Source organism: Rhea americana, unplaced genomic scaffold, assembly GCF_003343005.1.
Source record: "Rhea americana isolate MKP2758 unplaced genomic scaffold, rheAme1 scaffold_77, whole genome shotgun sequence".
NCBI classification, from domain to species: Eukaryota; Metazoa; Chordata; class Aves; order Rheiformes; family Rheidae; genus Rhea; species Rhea americana.
The window spans coordinates 863,234-890,141 of record NW_028186945.1 but is presented as its reverse complement, the minus strand read 5'-3'; the positions used below and the strand labels follow the sequence as shown (position 1 = coordinate 890,141).

The 26,908-nt window shown below is 37.9% G+C and overlaps 1 protein-coding gene across 1 annotated transcript in view; it reads right to left on the bottom strand.

Annotated features, from left to right (window-relative positions):
- Nucleotides 1-26,236, bottom strand: part of ZSWIM6 (zinc finger SWIM-type containing 6) — a 49,891-nt gene extending 23,655 nt beyond the window's left edge. The window contains exons 1-4 of the mRNA XM_085322406.1: nt 25,884-26,236; nt 16,244-16,392; nt 15,588-15,738; nt 1,485-1,664 (exon numbers count right to left, since the gene is read on the bottom strand). Coding sequence (XP_085178532.1) covers nt 1,485-1,664; nt 15,588-15,738; nt 16,244-16,392; nt 25,884-26,205 — 802 coding nt within the window. The 5' untranslated portion in view covers nt 26,206-26,236. The remainder of the gene's footprint in view (nt 1-1,484; nt 1,665-15,587; nt 15,739-16,243; nt 16,393-25,883) is intronic.
- Between the last annotated feature and the right edge of the window lie 672 nt (nt 26,237-26,908).

The following is a 26,908-nucleotide window of genomic DNA, read 5'->3' as shown; positions in this document are numbered from 1 at the left end:
GACGTAGCCTGCCTTGCCCCCCTCTGCAAGGACCAGCCTGCAGATGACATTTCACATCCCATTACCAAGCAGATCAGACCAAGTGTGTGCCATTCATTTTGCATTCAGAAAGACAGATCTACAAAACGGTAAGACTAATACTAAATAGGACTTTGCAAAGGGAATTGCTAAAGATGAAGGACGTTCGACAGCATGTACAGAATGTCCCTGAAAGATGAACCAGCAAGGATACGGCACACAGCTACTTAAAATGCTCCCAACTTCTCTCCTCCCAGGATCCAGAGCTCAAACCCACAGATGCTAGAATGAGAGATGGACAAACATTACTTCAAGGACTTGTATTTGCTTTCTTTGAGAAGTGACATCAACTTTGAGCACTGCTGCAATTTTGTGTCGTAAACACATACAAATACTGTAAAGAAAAGGATGTACTAAAGCCATGAAACTAACACAACCCCACCGGACATCTTCCAACGCAAAAGCCCTCTGCYGACACGGCCCTGTCTACGAACGTAGAGACTCCATGTCAGAGCTGCCGCTAGCCTGCCCAGGCTGGGCTGAACGTCAAGAGATCCAGGCAGAAAAGCACCTCTGCAGGGAGTTACATGCTGAATGAACTTCTGTCCCCAGCTAGCTGTGAGACTGAAGGAACTAAGTCTTAACTACTCCCTTCCGAGRTAATTTCCCAAGAAAAAGAAACAAGGAAAAACTTTTATAAGCCCAAATCTGCCACACGCTACAAGCATTTAATTTTAACTTTATTGAAATTGCATGAAATATGTATCAAAAGATTATTGCTATAAAGGTTTTTATCCAGTTAAATATTCTGCATCTTGCCCAGCTAGCTTGAAGAGTATTGGACAAGGCTTCCATCAGAYTGGGTAATCACATTTTAGATTAGAAAGAGCATGATATTGAGTAAGAACAGCCACCTCCTCCAAGAAGGCAGAGTACTGCCTCTGCATCCCGCTCCACACACCAGGCAGCATGGACTGCAAACCACTGAGCGCAGCCTACAAACAGCTACTTCAGTTTCTCACACTCCCAATTTAACTCAGTTGCAAAAGATCTCTTTTTAAACAGGTATCAAACCCAAACAGGTATTTGTAACTGCAAACAAAATGAAAACTCTGACACCAGAAGGGATAAGATTATAGCTCAAGCAAAGAAACAACAGGCTTTTACACAACATACTTCAAGGACATCTGATTTTCATGCAACAAATATTTAGAAGGACTAAGTGAAAAGTTAGAAGATCTAAATAAACACAAATACTTGCTTTGAAAACATTGCAGCCCCAGCACAAAAATCTATTTATTCTCTCCACAAGGATAGTATTAGTGAAAATAAATTGACACTTGGTTGGTCAATCCTCAACMTGAAAGTTACTTGTCCCAGGAAAGTGTGTTGAATTCTGCAAGGCTAGAGTACATAAGATAGAGGTTATAGTATATGTTGCAGTCAGTGCATATGTTTAGGCTCACCTTGGTTAGCATTTGCACCCTGAGGCAAAGCATTGGTTAAATTGGGCAGCTCGTTTCCATGGTTTCCATCTTCCCAGGGACAAACATCCACACTGTTCCATTTTTTCAGCTGTTTTAGCCAACTGGCCTTCTGCTCCAACTTGCAGTGGGGATTTAAGACTATACACATCCACAGAGCACCTGATTTTAAAAAAATTGCTAAATTATGTTTTCTATTAAAAATGCAGCAGCCAATGACTAATTTCAAACTTCTATACTGTACTTTTCCCCTCAAAAGTCACACTGTTTGCTTCCCAGATAAGCCCGAAAGCAGGTAGACTGAATTCCTGACTCTGAATCTTGGAGATAATGTGGCCAGCTGGAAGCAGTYGGAAGACTGCACCAAGCCAACTTTCTTAACCAAAAGGCATTAAGTAGGTCTTGACAATGTATGGCTCATCAGACAGGAATATCAGTTAAAAGCAAACAAGAACTTGCACATAGTTACAGCAGGAAATTACCCTAGCTTTTCTTTTAGTTTTGTACCCGAAGTAAATGCTGTTTTCTAAGAAAAAGAAATACATATTTTCCAGCCTCGCATTACAGAAACCAAATAAGTGCATTAGTAAAACATGTATTTTGTACACATATATCCATGCTCAAAACCCAGCAGAAGTACTGCTCATCACTTTCAAATTTTAAATTTCAATCACATCTGAATCTTAGAGACCTACTAAGCACTGTTTTTGTGCAGTCTAATAGGAATAGACATTTTTACTGCAATTACTTCAGTAATTTGGTTACATTGAAAAATTTGTTTTACATTTTCTCTTTACAGAGCTCTAAGGGAAAGCTAATTTGTGCTGACATTTCACACATACCATCACTTTAGAACCTGCTCCCTGACACAGCATAACAGGGCAGTCATAAATACATCAGAGTCTCTAGCAACAATTTTCAAATGGAAAGATTTTTCTCTAAATCAGTTGTCTCTTCATCAGCATGAACTTTGACAGAAGCATGAAGACGTCTGAAAGTGCAATTTAGCAACAGTTCATTTGCTCATTAAGGACATGCTTTATACACTACAAGACATCTAGAGAATATGCTTAAACGATGCAACCTTCATGACAGGCTAAATACAATAAAATAAAAACGCAGCTGGTTCATCCAGGACGGTTAAATTCTCACATTTAAATATCATTTTGCTAAGTAAGAATGCAAAATGGATACCTATAGCATAGGCCATCACATTGCATTCATTCCTAAAGTAACTCAGCATGTCGGTATGCCCCAACACCAGAGCCAGGGGAAACAGAGCTTGATCCTTAAGGTTGTAAGTCTCCAGATACTCAAACTGACATAGAATAGGGAAGTAATAGCAAAGAAATCTGAAAATCACTACAAAATAAGACACATGAAACACCAGAGACCTACACTATTGCAGACTATTGCTGCACTGTAGTTAAATATAGTATAGCAAGCTTTTTATAAAAGAGGCTGAAACTTGCACTTTGAGTGTATAAAATCAACACTAGATTTTAAAACTTCTTTTAAAATCATGTCATATGACTTTGTTTAGAAACACTCTTCAACAAGCTTCACCCTCCTCTAAACAGAGTCAAATCACAAAAGATTATTTTTTAAACATCAATACATTCAGCACTGCCCAGGCCAGAAAGAATGTATGTCTTGCAATCTGCAAAACAAAACAGAATATGTGGCATATTGGAAAGCCTTGGAGAACAGTTAACTTGGATTTATTTAYTTATTTTCAGAATCAAGTATTACTTGAGGGCACAGAGGAGAAGAAGCAACTCTCAGCATTAAAATAGTAATAATAAAAAAAAGCAATTTAATACTTTGTAGCCAGATTCCCAGTGTTTCCAGACTAAAGCAAAGGAAAAGCAGAATATTTTAAATACATTTGATAAGTATTTCAAATTATCTAAGCAAGGCAGAACACACACTACTGATAACCCAAYGCCCCCTACAAACCGAGTAGCCTTTCATTTTTCTGTCTCTCAGAAATACCACTAGAGGCAAAGGAATTCGCTTGCTTTCTCCAGAAGGTCCACTATGCATGCAGCGCATCAAAAAGGCAGCGAAGGGAAGAGATGCCCAGAAGTACAGAACTCTTTAAAAACTACTTTCATTTCGAGGGGAAAGCTATGCCAAGTACAACCACACTGATAGAGCTATTGTCTCCGAATCGCAGGCTATTGTTATGCAAATGAAGCAAGAGGACAAGTGTATTTATAATAAACCCCATACAAACCACTTAAAATTTCAATAGAGCCCAACTGCACTCTGCTCCCAGCGCCTCCGTGGGAGCTGCGGGCACGGCAGAGCTCTTCCAGCTCGGAGCTCCTCGGGCCCTCGCGCGGCTTTCAGGGCTGCCCGATCCCCTGCAGGAAGAGGAGCGCGAGACAAAACTCCCTCGCTAGGAGAGAAGGGGACAGAAAGAGCCGCAGGCTTCGCTCCCGTAGCGCTACAAAAGCTACCATCTGGGAGAAGGAAGCATAATGCCAATGACCCCGCACTCCTCAGCCTCTTTGGATTTCTGTTGTTGTCTTTTTTTTTTTCTTTCTTTTTTTTTTTTTTTGCGTGTGTGTATTTGCCTGTATTCATATTTCTTCCTCCTCCTCCCCGAGCGCTTTCCCCCCACCCCTGACATCTGCTCYATTCTGGCTCTTTCAATTCACTGGTTCCTGTCCTGCTTCTAGCACTGAAAAGTCTGAGGAAAATGTTCACTTGTGCCCAGATTTTACCACATGCCAGCTGGAAGGAGCCTCAAGGATATCTTCCTATTTAATTCTGATGCTGCTTCYGCAGAAGCCCCCTTGAGCTGTCTCTTAAATGTCACCACCAACCTGAAGGCTTTTACTGGCCTCAGACCAGGGATTCTCTTCTGCCTAATGGCTCCTACAGAGGGAAACTGCTGATCATGCTTATCCCAYAGTATGGATAACAGTCATGGAAAAACCAAGGGCAGCTGCTCGTAAGTTGTGGGGAAACATATCTGAATCAATTTCTAGTGACTTCAGTCTGGAAACTGTTCCCCAAAATACATTCCTGGTGTCCTCAAATACATTTACCTATCTGTCCAGATTTAATATCACCAATGCCACCCACAGTATGAATATCTCATTAAAGGAAAAAATATAGTGTGAATACGTTTGTGTTTACATTTTTTTTTTATAAAGCAGTTTTCTYTCTTTCTCCGGTCTCCCCTTCCCCCCAGGCATTAGAAATCTTTTCATACTAGATACTAAAAGACTGAACCACCCACTCCCACAACTGCATGCTACTAAACCAAAAGCAAAGTTTTGATTTGGATCCTTTGAGTGTGACTCAGTACAACTCTTCACAGCACAGAGGCAAAGTATCACCAACCAATATGCAAAATCTTTTCCCCAGAAGATAATTGGAAGATAAGTCATGCTGCGACTGCAATTTGATATTAATTTCACAAGGGAATGCATATTAAAACTGTCACATTGCAGTGAGGAATTGCCTRTTTTGATTCAACAATAATCCTCTTGACCTGGAAAAAAAAACAGCTTTACTAAAACAGACCATTGGTTAAAACAGCCTTTTTTTTGAAAATGCACAGTTGTAATTCATCTTTAGTTGACCTCATACCACAAAAAGTAGGTTCTCATACAGCTCTATACAGTCTCTTCCTTATACATACAGGCGGATATCTGTATGTTTCTATTTCTCAGTAGACCTCCATACCTCTGAATTCATGGAGGAAAAAGGGACAGCATACCTTTATAATGATCAGAATTTAAATATGCAGATTGAAAAACATTAAAAAGTATTCAGTCACTTTAAAAGTAGGTGTCACGATAATTACACATTCTGTGTATGCACGTATTCATGAACTTAAAGAAAGTGCAGTGAATGTATACAGACTCTCCTTAGAGATTAAGCATTGCTCAGTTTCCATAAATCCCATTATATTTTCTTCTTGCCTCAATAAATGTGGAGGGGAAAAAAATCTAGTCCCAAACCACTAGCTTTAACAGGGGTTAGGACACTGAGCATGAGTGAAGATTCAGCCTACAATTCTGTTTGATTACAGTCCTCCCAAGAAACCTGCTTTTCCTAGAAATATTATGATATATTGTCAGGGCTACTATGTAGTTTAGCAGGGGTCAGCATATCCTCATTTACAATACCAGTGTAATCAGAGGTTGACACTTAGCCTTTGCCTTGGAATTTTACATTTAATATACTTAAGATCAATATGTTCATTTGCAAAATTAAAATAAGCAAGTTATGGATTCATATCTACTTTGATATTTCTTTGCTTTCCCATTAATCCAAATCTGTTATTAACAAAATAGAACCCTATAACTGCCAAATTAGTAGCACTCTGTCCTTTTAAAGAAAATGGAGCCAGGTAATCAAGATCATTCCCTTTGTGCAGCAGACAAATCAGCTTCAGCACTGCTGCACACTTGCCACTGTGCCCCATTTGAGCCTAATCAATTCTATTACAAAAGCATCATTTTACAGCATTGGAAGTGCCAGAATAGAAACAGTCATAGGAGACAGAACCTATGACCCCTTTAAAATAGAAGTGTCAGCAAAGGATTTTAAAGTGGTTTACATCTGGTTTTTAAACACACACACACTTTCACTGGGACAGCCACTTGGAAACCTCAAAGAAGGCAGTATATGATATTTATTGCTTCTCAACTAGAAGGACAAGTGCCTTCAGAATGACTGGCAAAACCACCTCCCTCCTGCAGGCACTAAGAGATCTCCATTAGAACAAAGCACAATCTGAAGTCCCACTGGAGAATGCTCCAATTAAACAGTTGCTTTTATGGAACAGTGAAGATAGGCAAAGCACTTCAGTGCTGTTCTCTCCTCGGTAAGAACCCCAAGGAAAAGTACTCTCAGTATTCAGTTGGATCTAAGTTGCAATTTTATTCATAAAAACAATTCCTTAATGCACTCTGGTTTCTCTCTGCGGCCTTCAAGAAAAAAAAAATCCTGCTATGGGTGCTGTGTTTCTTGGAGAACAGAATGTTTCATTTTGCTCTAATTCATTCTATTACTGAATTAAACTTTGATGTATTGGTCTTGACAAGTGCTTCATGCTGATTGTATTGTGTATGATAGTATAATCACTCCCCATGCATTTCACACTAGCTAGCTGATTAATGCAATAGATTACCTGCAGCACTGATGGCAAGAGGGAATCATTGCCTTTCTGCACAGTGAACTCTGAATGTGTGTTAGAGGGARCGTAGGTGTAACACAGGGACATAAAATTCCTAGTTCCTTAAGCTCCCCCTTCTCTCTCCCCACATATCTATGTGCCAAGGGCTAAGGGCATATGTGCTTCCTGCTGAAAGGAAATGGGCATTTGCATTCTGAGATTCTGTTCTAAATTATCATCATCTGAACTATGGGAGTCAGGTAATGAAGACTTTGGCTTGGGTTTTCCCATCTTTTCAATTTTTAGCACAATAGAAATAGCAACTAACCAAGTACTTTTGTCATTGTGCATGAGCCCTTCGTTCCAGGTTACGCCTGTTTTAGTTTGGCTTACAAGCTGCTATATTCTTTGCAGACACTCAACACTCACTGCCACTTGACCAGGGGGCTTCATATAAGCATAGACTGATTCAAAAGGCAGTTTACAGTATCATAGCCTGAGACTATAGTCTCTCCACGAGAACATCCAGGGATCTGTCACAAGTCCACTAGCTGCCCCTCTTATTAATGGCACCTAATAACCACTTCTAATCATTATAACAAGGCAAGGGCTTGTCCATAAGGTCCACAAACCCAGGGGAACATATAGAGCACCTGCAAATGAAACTCACTGATTAACTTCCCTAATATCTACAACCATGTTCATTCATTGGCTTACAGTAAATAAAAGTATTGCTAATACTATTACAAATAGTAAATATTACAAAAACACTCCTTTATGAATATCTTCATATGATTCTTCACAAGCTTTTTAAGTAGTTATCAATATTCAAAGCCAGATGGTGAACTCAAAGTGTGCTCTTGCCCAAAATACAATCTAAACATTTTACCAAATATTATAACTTGTTCAAATACATCCTCAACAATTAATCTGTTTTCAGATAAAAGTTACTGGAAAGTTTGAGAAGTTTGTCCAACCAAACAAGATCTTCATAAAAGAAGAAGAGAAAAAAATACTCTTATCTTACAGAAAAGTAGGGTAAGTTCAAACATTAGGAAAGTATGTACCTGCACAGTAGCTGCACCTGTACCTGCACAGTAGGAAAGGACAGAAAAAATAAATATGATACCACTATTAAACTCACAAAACCTAACTAAAAAAAAAACACCTTTATAAATGGCCAGAACACATTCTGATATCTAGTTTGACCTCCTTCATAGTCTAAGATTCCCTGAGTTAACTGTTGTTTCAAGTCCAAAAGTGATAGTTGAGCTTTTAGAAAAAAACAGTAATTTCAATTTTAAAAATTTCCAGTAAGAGATTCTAGCACAGCCCTTAGTAAGCTATTCCACTGGCTTGTTACCATGGCTCCAAATTCTAAGCTTATTTCAGGTTAAATTTATCCAGCCTGATTTACAATTTTTACCAACCTTTTGTTTGCTTGGTAGAACTTCGTTTGCTACTAAGTTATTTTTCTATGTAGCTTTTTTAAATCATGAAGGAGATCATTCTCCTTCATCTTACTTGATGAACACAAGCACACTGAGATTCTTGCATCTTTCACTTTAAATTACCTTTCTGATTTTTGTTATTTTCACAGTATCCATTCAAGAAAGAAAACTGGAAAATATCACAAGGACACAAAAGACATTGCTTCTCTCCAGCTCTAGTATTTACTAGAACTGATAAAAGAAAAATAAATGACAGTTTAATCTTACTGAGGTATTAAAAMTAAAAACTAGGAGAAAAGAAAAAAATAATGCTAAGTATTAATTTGAGCTCATAGTAGAAGTCTGATCTTAATCTTGGAAGTCATGATCCCACAGATACAGCTGCAATGAGTTTTGCACCTGCTCTAGAACAGAACAATTTTTCAGAACTTTTGTAAGGAAATCAATTCAACAGTTTACAAATAAAAACTTCTTAAAAAATGTTTTAAAGCAGACTCTTGAAGAAATTTGGCTCCTATTGACAAAGTACCTTCATCCACATGAACCAAGCTTTCTATACAGCACCAAAAATAAACCCCTAAGACTATGTTTATAGATTAAAGGTAATTACTTCCACCATTATTCTTCAAATCATGTAAATGCAGTTTTACCACAGGAAAGAATACCCTCTTTGCAAATAGCTCCCGCTGACTATCATACCAGAACCACATGCACCCTCAGTTCAGATAGTGTTATGACAGATGCCAATAATCTTCTGCTGCTTATAATGAAAAAGGAAGGAAATCATCCTCAGAGAAGATGGACAGAACTCATTTTTGCAGAATCGCGGACTGGTTTCAGTCACAGGGGAAATGAAGGTGACAGCAACAATTGAGACACTGTAGGGCCACGACAGCAATTTCTTTAAGTTGTCATCCATAACTCAGGCCTTAGAGCAGCAAAACTGTCTTGTGATGCTAACTCAGAAATACTGTTAATTTAGTGTCTCCAATGGCATAAGTCATTGAAATACATTGACACATATTAACAATATATTCTGTGAAAGAGGAGATGGAATTGAATGTCAGTGAACCAAAGGCATAGACTTCTCATAACTGTATGGCAGCCATACAGCTAAGACTCAAAAAACTAATGGTATGAAAAGGATTATCAATTAAGCAAGGGTAGCCTGCAGGAAATGACACAGCTGCAGACAAAAGTGCATGTAAGATACCACTCCACCTAGAAATCCCATGACAAAAGACCAAGGGAAACCACACAAAGCATGGTGCATCCCATCTCCTTTGAAACATAGATGTTTCTATAGCTTTCACTCCAAGACCAAGAATTTAAGATATTATAATACTACTGATTAAAATTGCTTTCTTAGTTTAGATTAAAGTAATTTCATTTTCTAAAGGTGCAGGGCATTTGCACTCTTACCAATTTTAAGGCAGAACATGATTCAATTAGAACCTCAGGAACCCAAAGAGATCATCTAAATATGGATATAAGCTTGGCACTCAAATTTGAGATTTACAGCCTCACTGTACCATTTTAGAAATACCGTAGAACATGGGGAAAAGCAAATGTTTCTGCTGTAAAGATGATTCTAAAAAGGGATTGCACTAATTTATGCAGCTCTAGAAAAAATGGTATTAGAGTGCAAAAAGTGTAATGAATGCTTAACTTTAGTGATATTTTTTCATGGCAACACTGAAGTAGTCACCAAATCTGGCATCAGGAAGAAATTTCTCTAGGGGCATACTGGCAACAACCCTAGCTGCTTTTGTCCTTTTTTTCCCCCTTCCCTTAAGTACTAAGCAGAGATAATCTGTTTAGAACAGCTGGCATGTCCCATTCATACAACTTTTGTCTCTCTAATTGCAAAGGGAAGGAATGCCCGAGACAGAAATATAGATGGAGAATAGCTTCATTTAGTTAAGGCTAAAAGAATCTTAGTAATTTCCAGAAATGAATATAAACATCTATCTGAAAACGTCAGTGTTTTCTGAACAAAAAATCCACATTATTTAACACTCAACATTAGTTTGCTCATGGTAAAATAGTAACTTAATCTTTCTTAACTAATTCATAATGATCCCTTGCTTAAATTTGATGTTTTAAATTAAGTTTAGATGAGAAGCTAAGTTACTAATAAAAGTTCAGGCACGCTCCTTCAGGAAAAAGACAAATATGTTATTTCTCTGCAGGATGACTTTGTAAATGATATTTTAAATATTAACATACAGAGGTATCACTCTGATCCAAAAAATGGCTAAAGTATCAGCAAATATGACTTCTAATTAGACCACCAGAATGTTCCTACACTGAAAAAGCAACCCGCAGCAAGGCACAGTGGTAGTGAAAAACTACCAAGGCAATGCATTAAGCAAAGACATGTTATTCCACTTAAGAAATGCCTTTACAAGAACAACTCATTTAGTATGCATAACAAAGGCTTTTGAGAGTGTCGCCCCTGAAAGCATTATGCCACGAATGAGGCTCACGGCAATATTACAAGAGGCTCCTACACTTAAAAACATTAGATACCAACAAGTGGTTGAAGTAGACAGGAAAAGCTTATGCATTAAGATAGAGAGAGTACACACCTGGAAGCACAGATTACCTTTAAGYTCTCAACTCTGTGAAATACAAGAATCAGATATCAGGATCAGGAGGAGGAAAGTCTAGAATATGTTGGCCAATTATCCACTGCCTACCTTGTAAGAGTTTTCTGGGTGCACTCTTCCCCAGGACAGAGACATCTTATTTTTGTTCCATAAGAAAATATTCCTTGACTTAAAAAAAACCCAGCTCCCCTCCCCCTAAAATGATTCTTAAATATCAAAATAGAGGAGATCTAATAGGAATGTTTGTTTTGAAACATGCAAATTGTGTGAAGTTGCTTCACCACAAAGGCAGGCAAGAGCATATAAAGACACTGAAAATGGTAGTTCACAAAAAAAAATATATCTGATCCTGTAATCTACGTGTTGACAAGCTGYTGGGCGCCATCACTCCACCAAGCAGTAGATACTTGTCTTAGATTCTTCTACTTGACTGCTTTCATCAGATTAAGCATCTGGGATTTAATTTAACAGTTTCAGCTTTATTAAGCTGTCACAAGAGCGGCCCCGCTTTGATAACAGTAGCTGCTCCAATTATGGCTTGGTTTAGGGTTGACAAGTATAATGATTCATTCGTGGCACATGAGAAGCAATAAAAGGTTGTTTTGCATTACAGCTTTAAAAATGTGGGCACTTTTTTCATTTAATTTGTCACTTAGCTTTTGCTAAGAGGACATTTAAATTGCAGTAAAAGGCAAATGGGGCTTTTAGTTTAAATGTAATCCCCATATTTAAATGATCTGTAATGGCGCAGTGTTCGAGTGGGAACACTATTGTTTCACAGTGGGCCCTGATGGTGACATGTGACATTTGTATTCAGGTCCTGTATTATCCATGTGGCTAAAGGGCTTCCAATTTCATTTCACAGCCAGAAGCCTGCAGAAAACACCAATTAACTTGCAGATCCCATTTGCCGACAAAACTCGGTCTCTTCTCGATGTCTGGCATCTGGCAGTTCTCAACATTTAATTCCAAAGCACAGCCTTGCAGCCATCATGATCCCCATTCTGGGGCACAAAGTCAAATTTTCCCCTTTTAATAAGGAATTTTGTTCACTTTTGTAGATCRTAAGAAACTCTTATTTAATTTTTTATAGATGAATATTTAAAAATTATTGCTAAAGGAAGACTGCATGGACTCCAGAGTGCAAAGAAGGTTAACTGACCTTTCCTTGAAATCAGAGATCTTTGTTCATCAGCCATCAGCAGATATTTACTGTGTATTTCCATATTCCTCCATCTTATCAATGCAATTTAATTAAAAGGCAGATCAAGGGGCTCCATATAATTAATCATTCTGATATATACCATGGTCATTGAGAGCTAAACATCTAAAGATCAGCATGTGAAATTTACCTACTGGGATACCATTTAAACAGCAACAAAACGAAGAATTTCAGTTCAATATCAAACTTTGCACAGTGTATCCCTATATTACTGTTCCAAGTTGGAAGTGATCACCAATGCATAATTGAAGTCACATCTAAATCCTTCTAGCATGAGAAGTATATAAGCTAGTCTTACAGCTTCAACCCGTAATCTTGATCTTGCCAGTGTATCATCTCTGGAGTCTAGGAAGTAGCTTTTAGCTCAGTCCATTCTTTGAGGTACAATACAGGAATCAGTTTAACATAATTATGATATTCTTCTTCCTTTTCTAAAAGCTTTAAAAGCCAAAAAAACCCCACACTACCTTAACATATATAGCTAACAAACTGTAAATTGCTTATGGAATTACTTGTAGTGACTTCTTAGAAAATGGTGAGGCTCACACTAGTCGTGAAGCAGGAACTCTGATCAGAGTTCAATGTGTCCTTGTCAATAACCAATGCCAAGAGGAAGTATCAGTTAAGCTTTAATGAATGGCTCAAGTGACCCAATCAAGAAGCAAAGCTGAAGATATTTAAGTATGATGAAAATCCTAAGCCAAGATGAACCTGACAAAGCAGCCATATGCCTAATGGTYGGCAGACAGTAGCCCAAGGTAAGCAAACAGGCCTTTACTAAGTCTAGATTTACATATTTTACCTGTGCTAAAATCCTCTGTAAAATTCCTAACTACCTGGGAAATAAATGAGACCACAGCTAAGACAATTTTTTAAAAAACATAGATAAATGCCAAACTCAGATTACTCTGAGCAGATACAAAAAGGTAAGTATGTAAACCCCGTCCCAATCCATTTATTGATATTTTAGTCACATCCTAGGAGGAGGCAACCAGGTAGAAACTAGACATTTTAGCACACAATATCCCCACCCCCTCAGCCCACATCTGAGCTATCTCTGCCACTACTGGCCCAGGTCTTTGGTCTGCAGGAAYATTCTGCTCCTCCTTCTGCAGTTTGTTATTGTAACTCTGGTCTGCCCTAACACCTCCTTGGCCCTTTGAACATTCATGTTTATTTAGAGAAGCATGTTCACTTTGAAAAAGGGTTACCTTTTAGGTGAAATTACAGCAAAAACATGGCAGTAGCTTGTACTTTTCACACAAGGTAAGAGTCAAGTTGAAGAGACTCATCCAGTTAATTGCAATTTTTACAGAACTTACTAAGCACCAGTAGAAGGAATCCTACCAATGTGGGGAAGAATTGAGCAATTTAGCAGCATAAACACAAGGCCTACAACTGGAGATGGACGAACTAAGTTACATTATCCAGTCATTGTTCTGCCTTTACCCTACCGCATGCCTGAAGTGGGCTGAAATGCATTTGTAATGGAAACTGTAGTACAAGATCAAAATATTATGATAGTTTTGCAGGAGGTAGAGCAGTTCAGGACTGAAGTAGCAGGGACTTCCTAAAACTACAAACGCAGTGGCTGAGGTAATAATGAGGCTGGAAATYTGCACTGCAGCTTTTTGGGAGTGCAAATACACTGATGAAACAAAGGTAAACTACTCAATCCAATTAATGTGAAATATTGGTTATTTGATCCTGCAGGCAGAGAGATTCCAATTCCTCCACCTTCAGGTGGATGCTGTCAAGGAGATGATGTTAATATGGAACTGATGAAACAAGAAGAGGAGCCACTAAGACAATTTATCAAAATCTTTTATGTTTATTGGCAGCATGTGGTAAGACTGCTACAGGTAACAGATGGAGAACACATTTCTGTCTCTCCCAYCACCTACCAGCTCAACCCACATAAGCATCGAAGCATGAGACCCTTCAGTTTTCAGAAGGATACAATTTTGCTGTGTTTATGTCTGTCTAAGCATGTGCCATGAGTGGCAAAAGGTACTATTCCCCTTCCTCCCCACTCCATGCCAAGCCAAGATCACAAAAATGGCATGCTAGAAGGGTTAACACTATTCTATTTCAAATTTAATACCTAGACTCTCTGACAGAGTTTTGCCAGCTGACTTGAAAGCTTCTACCTCATAAGTCTACAATTTCAGCTACACAACCCGTGCTTTACTCGCCTAACACATCATTCTGAGTAAACATAATTTGTGCTAAACAGATTCTATCCAGTCTTAACCCCACTAAACAGTGGGAAATTAATTATGGTCATCTTTAATCTTTACAAGTGGAAAACTCAAGTTCTGCTTTTGACTTTTCCATCCTAAATAAAGCATTTTACTCTTATTTTTATTTAATTTCATTTAACTCAATTCTGGACCTCTAAAATTTATTAAGCTCATTTTGATTTTTGGTTCTTTCAGTGTTTACAATTTATCCCATGGCGCATCATCTGTAAGTTTTATATACATACTCCATTCTGCCTAAGTCAAGAATAAAAATATTGACCAGAACATGGGTGAAGACAGACTGCTGTAAGACTAGACTTGAAGCGTACTTCCAGATTGAGTAGGGGCACAGCTAACTACTCCAGGTTCCATGAAGCACAAGACAATTCTGTTCAGGCTGTTTTTCTTCAGTTTACTTTGAGAAAGTCTCCACAACAGCATCCAAAACTTTACTACAGCTAACATAYACCACATTAATCCCTTCCCTCATACACTCAGTGAATTATCTTTTAGAGAAAGAAATTARATTTACTGCTAAATTTTAAATAATTCCAGCCATCATTTGTCACTGTTACCTTCTGCATGTTTACACACCARCAGGTTAGTAGTTTGTTCCAGTACCTTACACTCCATGAAAGCAATGCTGGTAGTCTATTGTAACTTACTGCCACCTACCCTTCTTTAAAAAAATCGGCGACATTTACCTTTAAACAGTTTTAAACRTCCCCTTACTGTCACAAATTCTCACAGATTTTCAGAACTTCTGAAGCAGTTGCAAATAGTTTGAACTCTGTTAGCTAGTTTCTGGAATACTTYAAAGTATCAGACTTTACCATGTTAAATATTCTATTCCCATTACTGCCCCTGTTCCTCTAACTCTTCTAGAGCTTAGTTGTGTATTCTGTCACAATTAACATTTGCTGGAAAGCAGGAATTATTTTAACTCTGCCTTATTTGATCTCCTTCCCTGCTCAGTAATGGACTTCTGCCCTCCTTTGTTGTATCTTCTTCTGTTGAGTACCTTCTCATACTTTTAACAAATATTCTCTTTGTCTTCTCTCCTTCTCTAGTGATGAAGAGATTTCTTCCTTAACATTTCCTGTTGGTTACTGATTTATGTACTTACCCTCAKTTGTATAGATATTGCTACTTTTTGTTTGATTCTTTTTAGTTCAAGGTCATTTACAACCCATTTCAATTGTACTTTTTTCTTACCATGCTTCCTTTCCTTCCACTGCTATGTTCTCATGCRACAGATCAGAAATTGAATTTCACCCAGCCTTAACTGAACAAGCAAATGTGCAGAAACCTCCCATCTGTCTTATCTAGTACCACAATAAAGCTTTGCCGCTCCCCCAAATATTTGTTTCTCCATTATACACATGAACACCTAGATGAYTGAAGTCTGTGCATTTACCCAGTTCATCCCAGAGCTGCCTATACTTGTCAGTCATTGCAGTTCCTTGTTGTCTCCAAAGCGATAGACGAGGGTCAGCCATGAACTGTTCTGTTATCAATGTCAACATGCGAGCTCCATTTGAATCTCTCATCTTTAGCATCTCTCGCACCTAGAAAATGAGTTTTTTAATACAAACTTGAAAAAAAAAAGCAAATAGACAACATGCTGCAGTGTTAAACATTCTATATCTTTGCTAAATAAGAAGTAAAACAATTAATATAACCAAATTTTTGAAAAACTAGTCTGCCTTCCCAATTTTAACAATGACTTTGGATTTCAGTACGCCATTGCAACTCTTTAAACTCTTCCACAAGTAATCCACTGGTGTGTTATGCAAACTGCTGCAAGATTATCGTACCAATTTCTCTCAGATTTTGGAGGTGAGGAGGAAGAAAACAACAAAGCTGAAGATGGTTGAAATGTTACTTCAAATCCTTAAACTAATCTCAAAATACCTCATATCGCAGTCCATCGATGTAGGACAACTTATTAACCTGCTCTCATGTTCCCAARACTTAGACAACTGAACTCTGAGTAAGAACACTACGAAGTATAGACTGACTAGAGGGGAGGAAAATACAGAAAAAAGATAAGGTTTAGAATACTCAACAAACCTTTGCAAAAAGCAAATTGAGCTGCTTCCCTGATCCATGGTATCCACCTTGAGAGAGGAAGAGTTTAACCTGTTCTTGGACCTGTTCCTCATCCAAATGCCAGCAGTTTTCATCATCTATGCTAGCACCTGCTGTTGGATCAGGAGCACCTGCAAAACAGCAAGAAAAAAAAAAACTTTACAATCTATATAGAGATTAGAGGTTCATGGGCCCAAGGGAGGAGTAATGCAGAGCTTTTTAGATGTGTTCTGTATTGTTTTGGATGTCTTGGCTTCAATCTAAATAGTCTTTAAAATAGATTTAAATTTTTCCTCAGTAGCCTATGAAGAAATGACAACCTAGAAAATGGCATATAAACAAACTATTTTTAATATTAAAATCAGATTTTTTTCTAATACAGCTGCTGAGGAAAAAGTTTTACATGGCAAATTACACTTAGTATAGTATTTCTATAACTGTGATATTAAAACCACGCTCCCCCAAACACCTGTGCAACTCCTATTCCTTTAACAATCTTGCTCAGGAGTACATGATTGATAGTGAGCACTTCTATTGATGAGCATAAGGAAAATCATCACCTCAATGCCTCTGAACTGTGACAGCGCTGCAAAGCTAAACAAAGGGCAAAAAAAAAATCCCCAAACAAATCCAATGTCTTAAAGCACTAAAGCCATTTCCTACCATAAATAAAAATCACAGCTGTGCAAAAGTGTGGTGCTTTTGAAGGAATATTTGTGCATAGGTGATCTTATTATCACTGAGTTAATTCTACTTAACTCTTCCTTGATTATTATAGCCCACTGCAAACTAAAGAGTGACTGGATTTACACCAGGAAGTTCTCTGGCTTTTGCTCTAGCTAGCTGCTTTTGCTGGCTGGTTGCTCTAACTCAAGTTTTACAGCTGAGATCAGCGATTTTCCACTTGGGGCCTCTTCTAAAGGGCTGACAAAACTAACTAAAACAAGTTTTTGCACTATCTAGCAATCTACATATTTCTTTATGAAGAAGCTTGCACCTCAACTGGATTTTTTTTTTTTTAAGAGGTATTCAAACAAAATGGTTGAAGAGCACTTCTTAGACTGCCACAAAAACTTAAGTTAATGCATCACCATAGCAAGTGTAAGGTATTTTAAGCATACCCTAGACTCAAGTTAACTTGACAATTAGGATTTGGGGTTTGTTGCACTTTATGGAACTTCCTTAGGCCAGGATTTAAAGGTACAATTTTTCATACAGAAATTAAACGTATGTAATCAACACACACTAATCAGGACAAAGCATCTGCTTTTGCTGAAATGTTTGAACTCCCTCTAAGATACAATCTTTATCTCTGTTAGGTTTCTAGATGTTAGAAACAGAACCATGTTACACAATATATCACCTTTAAATCCCAAGCCACATTACCTGTATACTCAATTATTTAATATAATCAATATTAAAAGGTAACTACTGCTGGGGAAGGAAAACTAAACAGTCAGATTTGCAAAAACTTGCATCCAAACAAGTCCTGAGAACTTGAAAAGAAGAGATAGCTAAAACTCCTCAGTTTTTACAAGAATTAAACATCGACTCTATTGATTTAATCATTCATTTCACAATTGCAGCTCTGCCATGCAGGTAAAGCTTTTGGGTGGTTGCAGGTAACAGTGCAATCTTTATTCAGTGAAAATACAGCTGGAAGATTTCAAGGGTCAGAGAGCTGTCTTGTATGCAGCCACTAGTTGCTGAGAAAGAAAAAAAAAAAAAAAAAAAAAAAAAAAAAAAAAAAAAAAAAAAAAAAAAAAAAAAAAAAAAAAAAAAAAAAAAAAAAAAAAAAAAAAAAAAACTTGCCTCCAACTTAAGAACCTCCAACTGGGAATGGGGAATGCTGCACTGGTGTTGTCCTTAAATATATTTTTAGACTAATAAGAAATTATGTCTTTGAAGATGTGAAAGAACACTCCTGCCTTCCACAGGAACCATAAGAGTGTCTCTAAAGACAGAAATTGAGCCCCAGACAGTAYAAAACCTAAGGAATGAAAAACTTCCTCATTCTGTGAATATTTCCATCGTTACTATATTAGTTTTAAGGCGCTCTCAATTCAGTCAGCTACATGTAACACATGCTGGTAAGTCTTCAGCTGCAGAGAACAAGATAAAAAGGGAAATCAAGCCACATGAGAACAAGCAGTGCAGCTGTTGCACAGACCCAGGTTTGTAGTATCACCTTGCAAATAGTTTAAATATTTCATTGCTCTAAAACACACAGAAAAGACTTGTGAAAAGGAAATATTTAAATATATACATGCAAAATAATGTATTTTACTCCTTACTTCAATGGAGATTTACTTTTAAGTAATCTCAGTATGGCTACTTCTAAATTGTAGTAAAAATAGCCCAAGATTCTTCAGCTAAGCTTCTCTATTTAGGGAAAAAAACAAAATTCCTTCCRTAACTGTTTACATTTTATCAAAAGCTCATTGGTCAGTTTGTGCTAGAAGGTTAAATTTCAACATAGCTACTGCAGACTGTTTAACAGCAGCGTTCCCTTATTGGARCAAGGGTGCCCATCATCCCAGGCCAGTTGCTTTGCCTCCCTGTCACCTCCCCCAGGCCTCCTCTTGACTCTTTTATTTATTAATGWTGAAAACATTACCTTTAACATTGCTGCCATGATCCCAAATACTTTAAGGGCTCAGCTCACTACACTTGCGCCAGCATGACTTTCATGCCAGTAGGTTAGAGGAGGTACCAAGCGAAGGGTCTGAAGTTAACAAGCCAAGGGTCTGAGCTTTAAGATGCTGTTCAGTGCWGTACAGTACTTCTGATTCAAAGTCGTTTTTTCCATAAGATTGTATTTAGGCTGCACTGTTTAATCAAATTTGTTCATTAGAAAATTAGGATATATGAAGAAATTTCAGTRCACAGTTTACAGGCCCCAGCAACAGTCACAGCTCACTACTCTTCCACCAGAGCCAGCAGTCTCCTGCAATAGCGGTGGAGGAAGGAGGCGAGGAGATCGCGTGTCCCAGCAGGCATGAGCCCGAACCCCCAGCAGCAGTCCTGCGGTGCGCTCGGGCAGCCTCGTCCCCCTGCCCACGCAGCACTTGCGCTGCGGGTGCACTTTGCAAGACTCCTCAGTCCACTTACCACAAGGTAAACATTTGTTGAGGTAGCTTTTTTCCCTCTCCCACTCACATRTGCACTTCAGCCTGGACCAAGGGACAGGATATCTAAACTGACACTTCTTTTGCAGACACGGCACCAGGCTGATAGACAAGAAGCTCGATGACAACTGTCAAGAAGGGTCAAGCTCAAAACCAGGAAAATCTAAAGTTTCGGTCGTGAAGACGGTGGCTTTGCTTCAGATCCCGCGTGGCTCCGAGTGCCACGAGGCCCCGGGTCTGCAAGGGCGGCTTGGCCGCCGCACACAGCGTGGGCACATCTGAATTTAATCTCCACAACACGATTTGTCACTAAGACCGACTCCCTTTCCCCATCTGTAAACTGGGCATAAATATTACTTACATGTTTCAGAGGGTGCCATGAGGATGATTAGTTCACATTTGAACTATGAAAGTGAAAAGCTCTGTATAATTATACTAAATATTAAAACCTGTAATTAAACAGTGTCAGTTTATAGACACTCACATTTAATCTTCCTCCCCCCAACCTCTGGCTTTAACTTCTGTCACGACTGGTCTCTGAAATAGGTTTTACGTGATGTACCTACAGACAGTTAAACACATTAAATAAAATCTTTATCCTAAGTATATAGATATGGCCACACATTTTCACTCATACTCTATTACTGAAAATTAAAACATCTATACAATCTTAACAATCAAAGCAGGAATACTGCACACATTTTTTTGTGAAAACATACACCTGAATACAATTTTTAAAAGGAGGTTGAGCCCTTTATAATTTATGGTCCTAACATGTTACATGTTAAAAAGAATCTACTCCCAAGTTCTCAGCTGCAGAAGCATTTAAAAAAAATTAACAGACTTTCATCATTTAGATAGCAATTTTAAGAGCAACTGCTTTTAAAATCAACAACTGTATTCAAGAAGCTTTGTTGTATTTGGAAAACTTAACTTTTAAAAGAAAAGTAAATAGAAACAAAGTACAGGTCATTGACATTTCTTTCAAACCTGTATCAGGAGTGGATAGAATATAGCCTAAAAATAGCCTAAGCTGCAAACTACTCCGGAGCAGATCAACAGTGTAATTTGGATAAAATGACAATAGAACAAAGTCTGTAAGACAAACTGCTTCTCTGACCCTTATTTCTGAAGTATCACAACATTGTTTTCAGCTTCAAATGAAATTGCATCAAATTACTTACTCATAGCAATACTGCATTTTTTAACTTCATTTTATGAAAATCTTATGACCTTAAGTATACAAATGAACTGTAGATCAGTTAAATTTTATTAAATGTCATCCCGTGTCAGCATTAAGGAGATATGGGAAAAGATTACAAATAAAAAGCATGACTTAGTGAGTACTATGCAAAGATTGAATGGTCACAGCTACAGAGCAAGGTTGCTGCACACTGACTCACAACAGAATGATAATTGTTTTTATATAATAATTGTTTAGAATAATTCTAAGTACACTAAGTTTATAAAAATCAAACATCATAAAATTAATGATTCAAAAAGTATTAATATGCCTTTGATTCCCCAAATGGTTCAAAGTTTGTACATAAGTCACTTCATCTTGCACTTAATTTCAGAAGTCTTGGGTGGAATATAGTACCTGTTAAGCCATGCACATCATTGAAGAAAAAACAACAACTGCTGTGAGGCAACTAGTTTTAATACCAGAAAATGTAAATACAATGCAGTCTACAGTAAGCAACAAATCCTCAAGATGTTTTCAAACACTTCCCTTTTCCCCTTCATCTGCATATACAGCAAAACGCATAAACTTACTTCCTGAAAGTATCTAATCTCTCCTGCTAAAATCCTAGTCTCACAAACATTAGCATTAAGTTTCAAAGTCCATTTGTGTGTGGTAGATGGAAAAATACCTTACTAGTATAAAGAAGCATGCAGTATTTTCATTGGGTCCGCTTACTTTATGTTCCACGTCTTAGAACAAAATATCTTGATTTATTTTCTATAAAATATATTTTAATAATTTAATAATATATTTTAATGCTTTTAATGTATCTGCAAAACCTTTCCTAAAAATCTAGATTTCATAGTTTTCCATACTCTCTTGCAGTTGTCAATCCTTAATTTCATTTTACATTTCACTAATTTACCTCTAACCTGGATTTCCAAAATATTTCTAGTTTTGACTAGTTTTCTTTCTCATCTGCAATTTTACCTCTCATGCCTTCCTTCCTTCCCAAATCCAGATCAAGTCAGTCTAATGCCAAGCATTAAAGCACTTTACATTTATGCTTCTTGAAAGGAAAACCCAGCTGCCATTTCCCATATTCTTTTCTTAAAGTTGTTCCTCAGTTTTGCTGGTTTAACAGGGTCACATGACTATCAATCTTTTATACAATTTATATGCTCTCATGGTAATCAGCACCCTTCTTCACTTTTCAAGAATTCCAGTAGATTACCAATACAGTTTTCTGTTGCTCAGCCCTATTCTACAATTTCCCACCAAAAACCTGTGTCATTTCAATTAAATACACCAGGTCTGGATTAAGACCCATTCATCTGTGTGTTGGGATTACCCTTAGGGACTTACAGTACAGAACTGCACGAGACAGTGAAATCTTCAGGCAATAGGGCCTTAAAAAAAAAAAGTACAAATCTGGATATCTTTGGTTGCTTTTTCCTCCCCACTTGCCTCCAGGAGAGCTCTTTTTACATACGTTACGGTCACCTGTAACATGCCTGGAGATGCAGCTGCCTGGGCACCTCTGCTTCAGGGCACGCAGGAGGAGAGACGTACCCAACGCCTTTTCTTACAGTCCCTCCCTGYTACATTTCAGCTCGTCTGCATCTGGTTTCTTATCACAAAGTGACAGAGTTTAGAGATCACAAAAGCAGCATTAAAAACCCAAGGAAAAAAAGTAGTATGACTTAAAACAAAAAAAACAAAAGGAACTGGATCGTTAGGCTGTACTTCTGCAAGCAAAAGGCAGCCCCCCTTCCGCTCTGCACATAACGATAAATGACAGCAACGCCAGCTAACGTGACAGCCCRCCACGCTGCATGTCCTGCGGCCAGCCCGAAAGCCCACCCCTCGCCTCAGCTCCAGGGTGGGAGCTCGGCCGGGCCACATCCCGACCAGCAGCGCTGCCTGAAGCCRGCAGCGTGTGAGCGCAGACTACCAGGGAATCAGCATCGATATCCCCCGTGGTCTTCCCAGGCAGCTATGACCCCACAGCTCTCCAGGTTTGAGACCATCAGGAACATGCACAGTTGCAGCAACTAGAGCGTTACACAAGAAAATTGGATGCAACCTATCTTCTCAAATATAGGAAGTGCTTTAGTGTGCTGAACACATCCAGAAAGCCACTTGCAAGGCAATCACTACTAAGTGCAAATTAGCACGGCAAAGACAGAAGAGAGTTTCCAACATATCAGTCAGCTTCTCTGAAGAAGTTAGTGAACAGATAACATTCCTCCACTTCTAGCAGCATCCCCTTATTTTTCCCTGGAGCGAGCCTCAGTCAGGAAGTAAGAATGGACACTGCATCACTTGTATCCACCGAGGAACTCAAACGGATTTGTCATCTCAAAATCTGTGTCAGTGTAAGTCACTTCACTAGGTCCCCCAGTAACCTCTTCCAGAGTGAGGTGGCCAAAACCAGTCATCAAATGTTGCATAAGACAAAAATTTGAAGAAATGACCAATTATCCAATTTAACTTTTGTGAAAGGAAAAGGACTGCACAGTTATTCCATCTCCCTAGCCAGCTCATAAAGCAAGTCAACAAAAATGCTGTGGTCAAAGCTCTTGAAAGTCATAGATCAYTCTTAGACAGCAATAAAAAGTACCTCATTTGTTTGACTTATTACTGGAATGATAAGAATTAGTACAGTCATCACTAGTGAAAAACAGACATTATATATAACTATATATAACAAAAAGAACCACTAGGTAACACTGAAGATAATTTTCTCATCCAGCTATAGATTCAGGACTTACCTTTGATCAAGGCTATTTTTCATATTTCAGCAACAGGTCTCCTCTTACTTTCGTAAGGAAGTTTCTAYAAGCAAGTTTTTCCTCTTACTTACCTGTGCCTTCAGGCAGTGTTTAATATAATTTCTGTTCAATCAATGGTTTAGTGAGGTTAAACTGTCCAAAGGAAGAGAAGTCTACAAGACAGTCTGGTATTACAAACAGAACAGCAGCAGCACAAGAGATACGACAAAATGAATAGTGATCTTGTGTTCAATGTATGCTATTAGTGGACTTCTTCTGAGTAGCTTTTTAATTCAAAAAATTGGACTAGAGATCAAAATAACCACAGCATGAATCTCAGAAGAATGCTTACTTACTATGCAATCAGAGGTTACTTTTGCTATAAAAGAATCTTGTATTATTTTAGCACAGCAAACACTTTAAAAATAAGACTATATTTTTATGAGAGTTCAAGAGGAAGAACAGAAAACTTTAGATCTTTTTGTAACTCAGCTTTTCACTGGTAAYAGCATTTTATTTTTATGCTGTCTAGATTTTCTAGTTTAGTTTATGGTATTTTATTAAGAAACATGAACAGTCAGAGTAATTAATCTCAATGACTAGGAAAGTATCATGGAGCTTAAGACAAAAGTTTAAGTTTTGTGGATATTTTTAAAACACCCTTCTCAAACTCACTGTGAAAGTTCATAACTGATCAACTTAATTTTTGCTTTCTTACTCTTTTTACTATTTTGGCTGTGATCTAAACATTAAATATCTTTTCTAAATACTAACAAGTAAAGTAAGTATTTTCCTTATTTTGACAGTAAGGGAATAACTGACAAAGATCAGCACACTTTTGATTAGTATAACTAGAGTTAATGTTGACCAGATTTAAGGGCTCTCTACAGCRGCCTTTGTTGTTTCCCTTCCTGCTTTACAATAGCTAACATAGTCATATATAGCCATTAGCCTTTCTTCTCCTACCTTTGTCTTCTCCCAGCCTTTTCTAATCCCTCTCAACTGTGTATCTTCTCTGTGCTGCTCACGCACACACAGCATAATTGTTCTTTCCTTCCTCTCAATTCCTTATGTTCAGGCTATTAAAATTCTCACACTACACATTCCTTCAACTTTCATATCTGAAGCATCTTCCTCTATTGCTTCATGTCCTCCATCTGCTTTAACTTCCCTTCCTTTCCACTCCCAGACAGCTCTGCCATCCACCTTCTCATTATGTTCTGCAACKATTAAAGGTGCAGCCCTGGCCACCTCCCCAGAGCCAATAAAAGAACACTGCTTCTGAAAMTCACCTTCCTGGCTTCATCTTGAGCCCAAATTCCACCATGCAATGATTATTTTTATTCCTTCTGTAGGCTTCCTATTCAGTCACATTTGAACAAAGTTTCCCATCATCACTACAAAGCTTTGCAACAGCACTCTGTTCCCTTTGCATATCCCSTCACTACTATCCTCAAGGACTACTTCTAGTACTGCCTGCAGACACTGGACCATACATACGAAGATGTGCCAGTTTGCAGATGAGCCCTGCTACCAGAAAGATTTGCTTCTTCTATCCATATTGTGTCTCACGAACATGTACGTTTTTCCTCCTCTAATATTAGGCAGCTTGATTGTACTTGTATTACAAATTTTCTAGAAGAGTGGTCATCCCATTAAAAAAAAAAACTAACACATAACAGCTCTTGCTGTAAACGAACAAACAAAAAGATTTCATTTAAATTACTTATTCTTTCCCTCTAAACTGTATGTAGAGTTATAGCACTGGTCACATAAGAGGACATTCTATCAGCTGACCTTACATAAACACAGGACTTTAAGAAACTARCTGGGTCAACTCAAATCCTCAATTACCCACTTTTAGTCCAGCATAAACAGYCACCTCAGAAGCCTCAAATCACAGTCATCACCCTTTAACAGACATAAGTTCAGCACAAGAAACTGAAAGCCATTAAAACTACATTCTGCAGAAAGAGCAGAAAGATCAAGACCTTGGCTGATGCTACAAGACTGCTGCAAAAGTAATAGGAAAACAATACTGAAATACAGGATTTACATTTCTCCTSACTTCATATAGAAACAAAACCCCAAAGGATAATAAATGCATATTTAATGAATGAAAAAAACAGTAACACCCGCTTGCTTTTATACTTTGCCATTAAACAAAATTACACAATCAAATTGTCAAAAGATTAGCTTTAAAAGAACAAAACAACTAAAAGATGCAGTTGGTAAGTTGACTGCAAGATAGTTGGCTATACAAAGACATACACACAGCTTTCCTAGCAGGAAAATACAACTACGAAGTAAATCAGACAACATATTAACAGAATTGCAGGCATCAGTCTCACTGATTATGAATTCTTTTCTCTTTTCCAGAGCATCTTAAAGCAAAGTTTCAACAACAGAATCCTCTTTTGAAAATATCACACAATCAAAGTAATTCAGGTTGAAGGGACTTCAGAAAGTGAATGCCACAAAAAAAAGCTCAAAACCAAAGAATGAGAAAAAAGGAGGACAGGTATCAAACTTACCATGGACTTGATTGATTTCTGAATTCTGAGAAAGAATTTCATCTGCTAATTTTTGAGCAGTTGGCAAAACTTCTGTGTGGTGCACTGTGATCAAATACTGTACAAATTTTTGTAGTTGGTCTCTGTTCATTTGAAAGAGTGTCTCTGAAATGGGAAGATGCAGTTTGACCTGATCTGGCTTGCGGATCCGGTATAAAGAGAGTGCCACAACATGGGCACAGTAAAATATGTCCTTGTTTCCACAGCTACAGGTCACTGAGGTAATCTTGCAACGATCAAAGCTGATAGCTACATTGCAAACAGTTTCTGGCTCCGATTGCATTGCAGGCTCTGTCACTGTGCCACTCAAGTGGAAACCTGTGCAAAAAAAAACCAAGAATGCTTACATTATTTCGTAAAATATTATCATCTCATTGTCAATTATCTTTCATTAAAAGAGTAAAAGAAAAGTCTTTATAATAATATTTTAAAGATCTTGCTTTAATTATACTCACCTATAAAGAACCCTTTCTTTCTTAAGTACCCTTTTCACCTCCAATAAACTCTATCAGAGGCAAAAAGCCAGTTTACAAGCGTTTTTTGCCATTCCATAACAYGTGTAAGAGTCTGATAATAAGAATATTGTAAGACAGCTGTAGAAGTGGAGTTTCACCTGAAAAGACCAAWGTGAAACTCCCAATAGCTCAGCAAGTTCTTTGCAATTTTGCAAATCTCACACCACAGAGAGGTATACACCTATGAGCAAATTTAAACATTCTTATAAGAAGCAGGAGGGGAGTAGTGCACTCTAGTGGCATGAACCCAGGTCTTAATCTCAATTTTGCCACTAATTCACTTGAATAAGTCACTTAACCTCTTTGCTTTCACCTCTCCAACGTAAACTGACGCTAAAGATCACCCTCACACAAGCAGCACAATAAGACAACTATATTTATATAGTTCTATGGAAATGGAAACTGCTGCAGTTACCAACTTACAGGAAATCAGATCTATAGCACTGAATCAGACACACATGCACCTTTTTG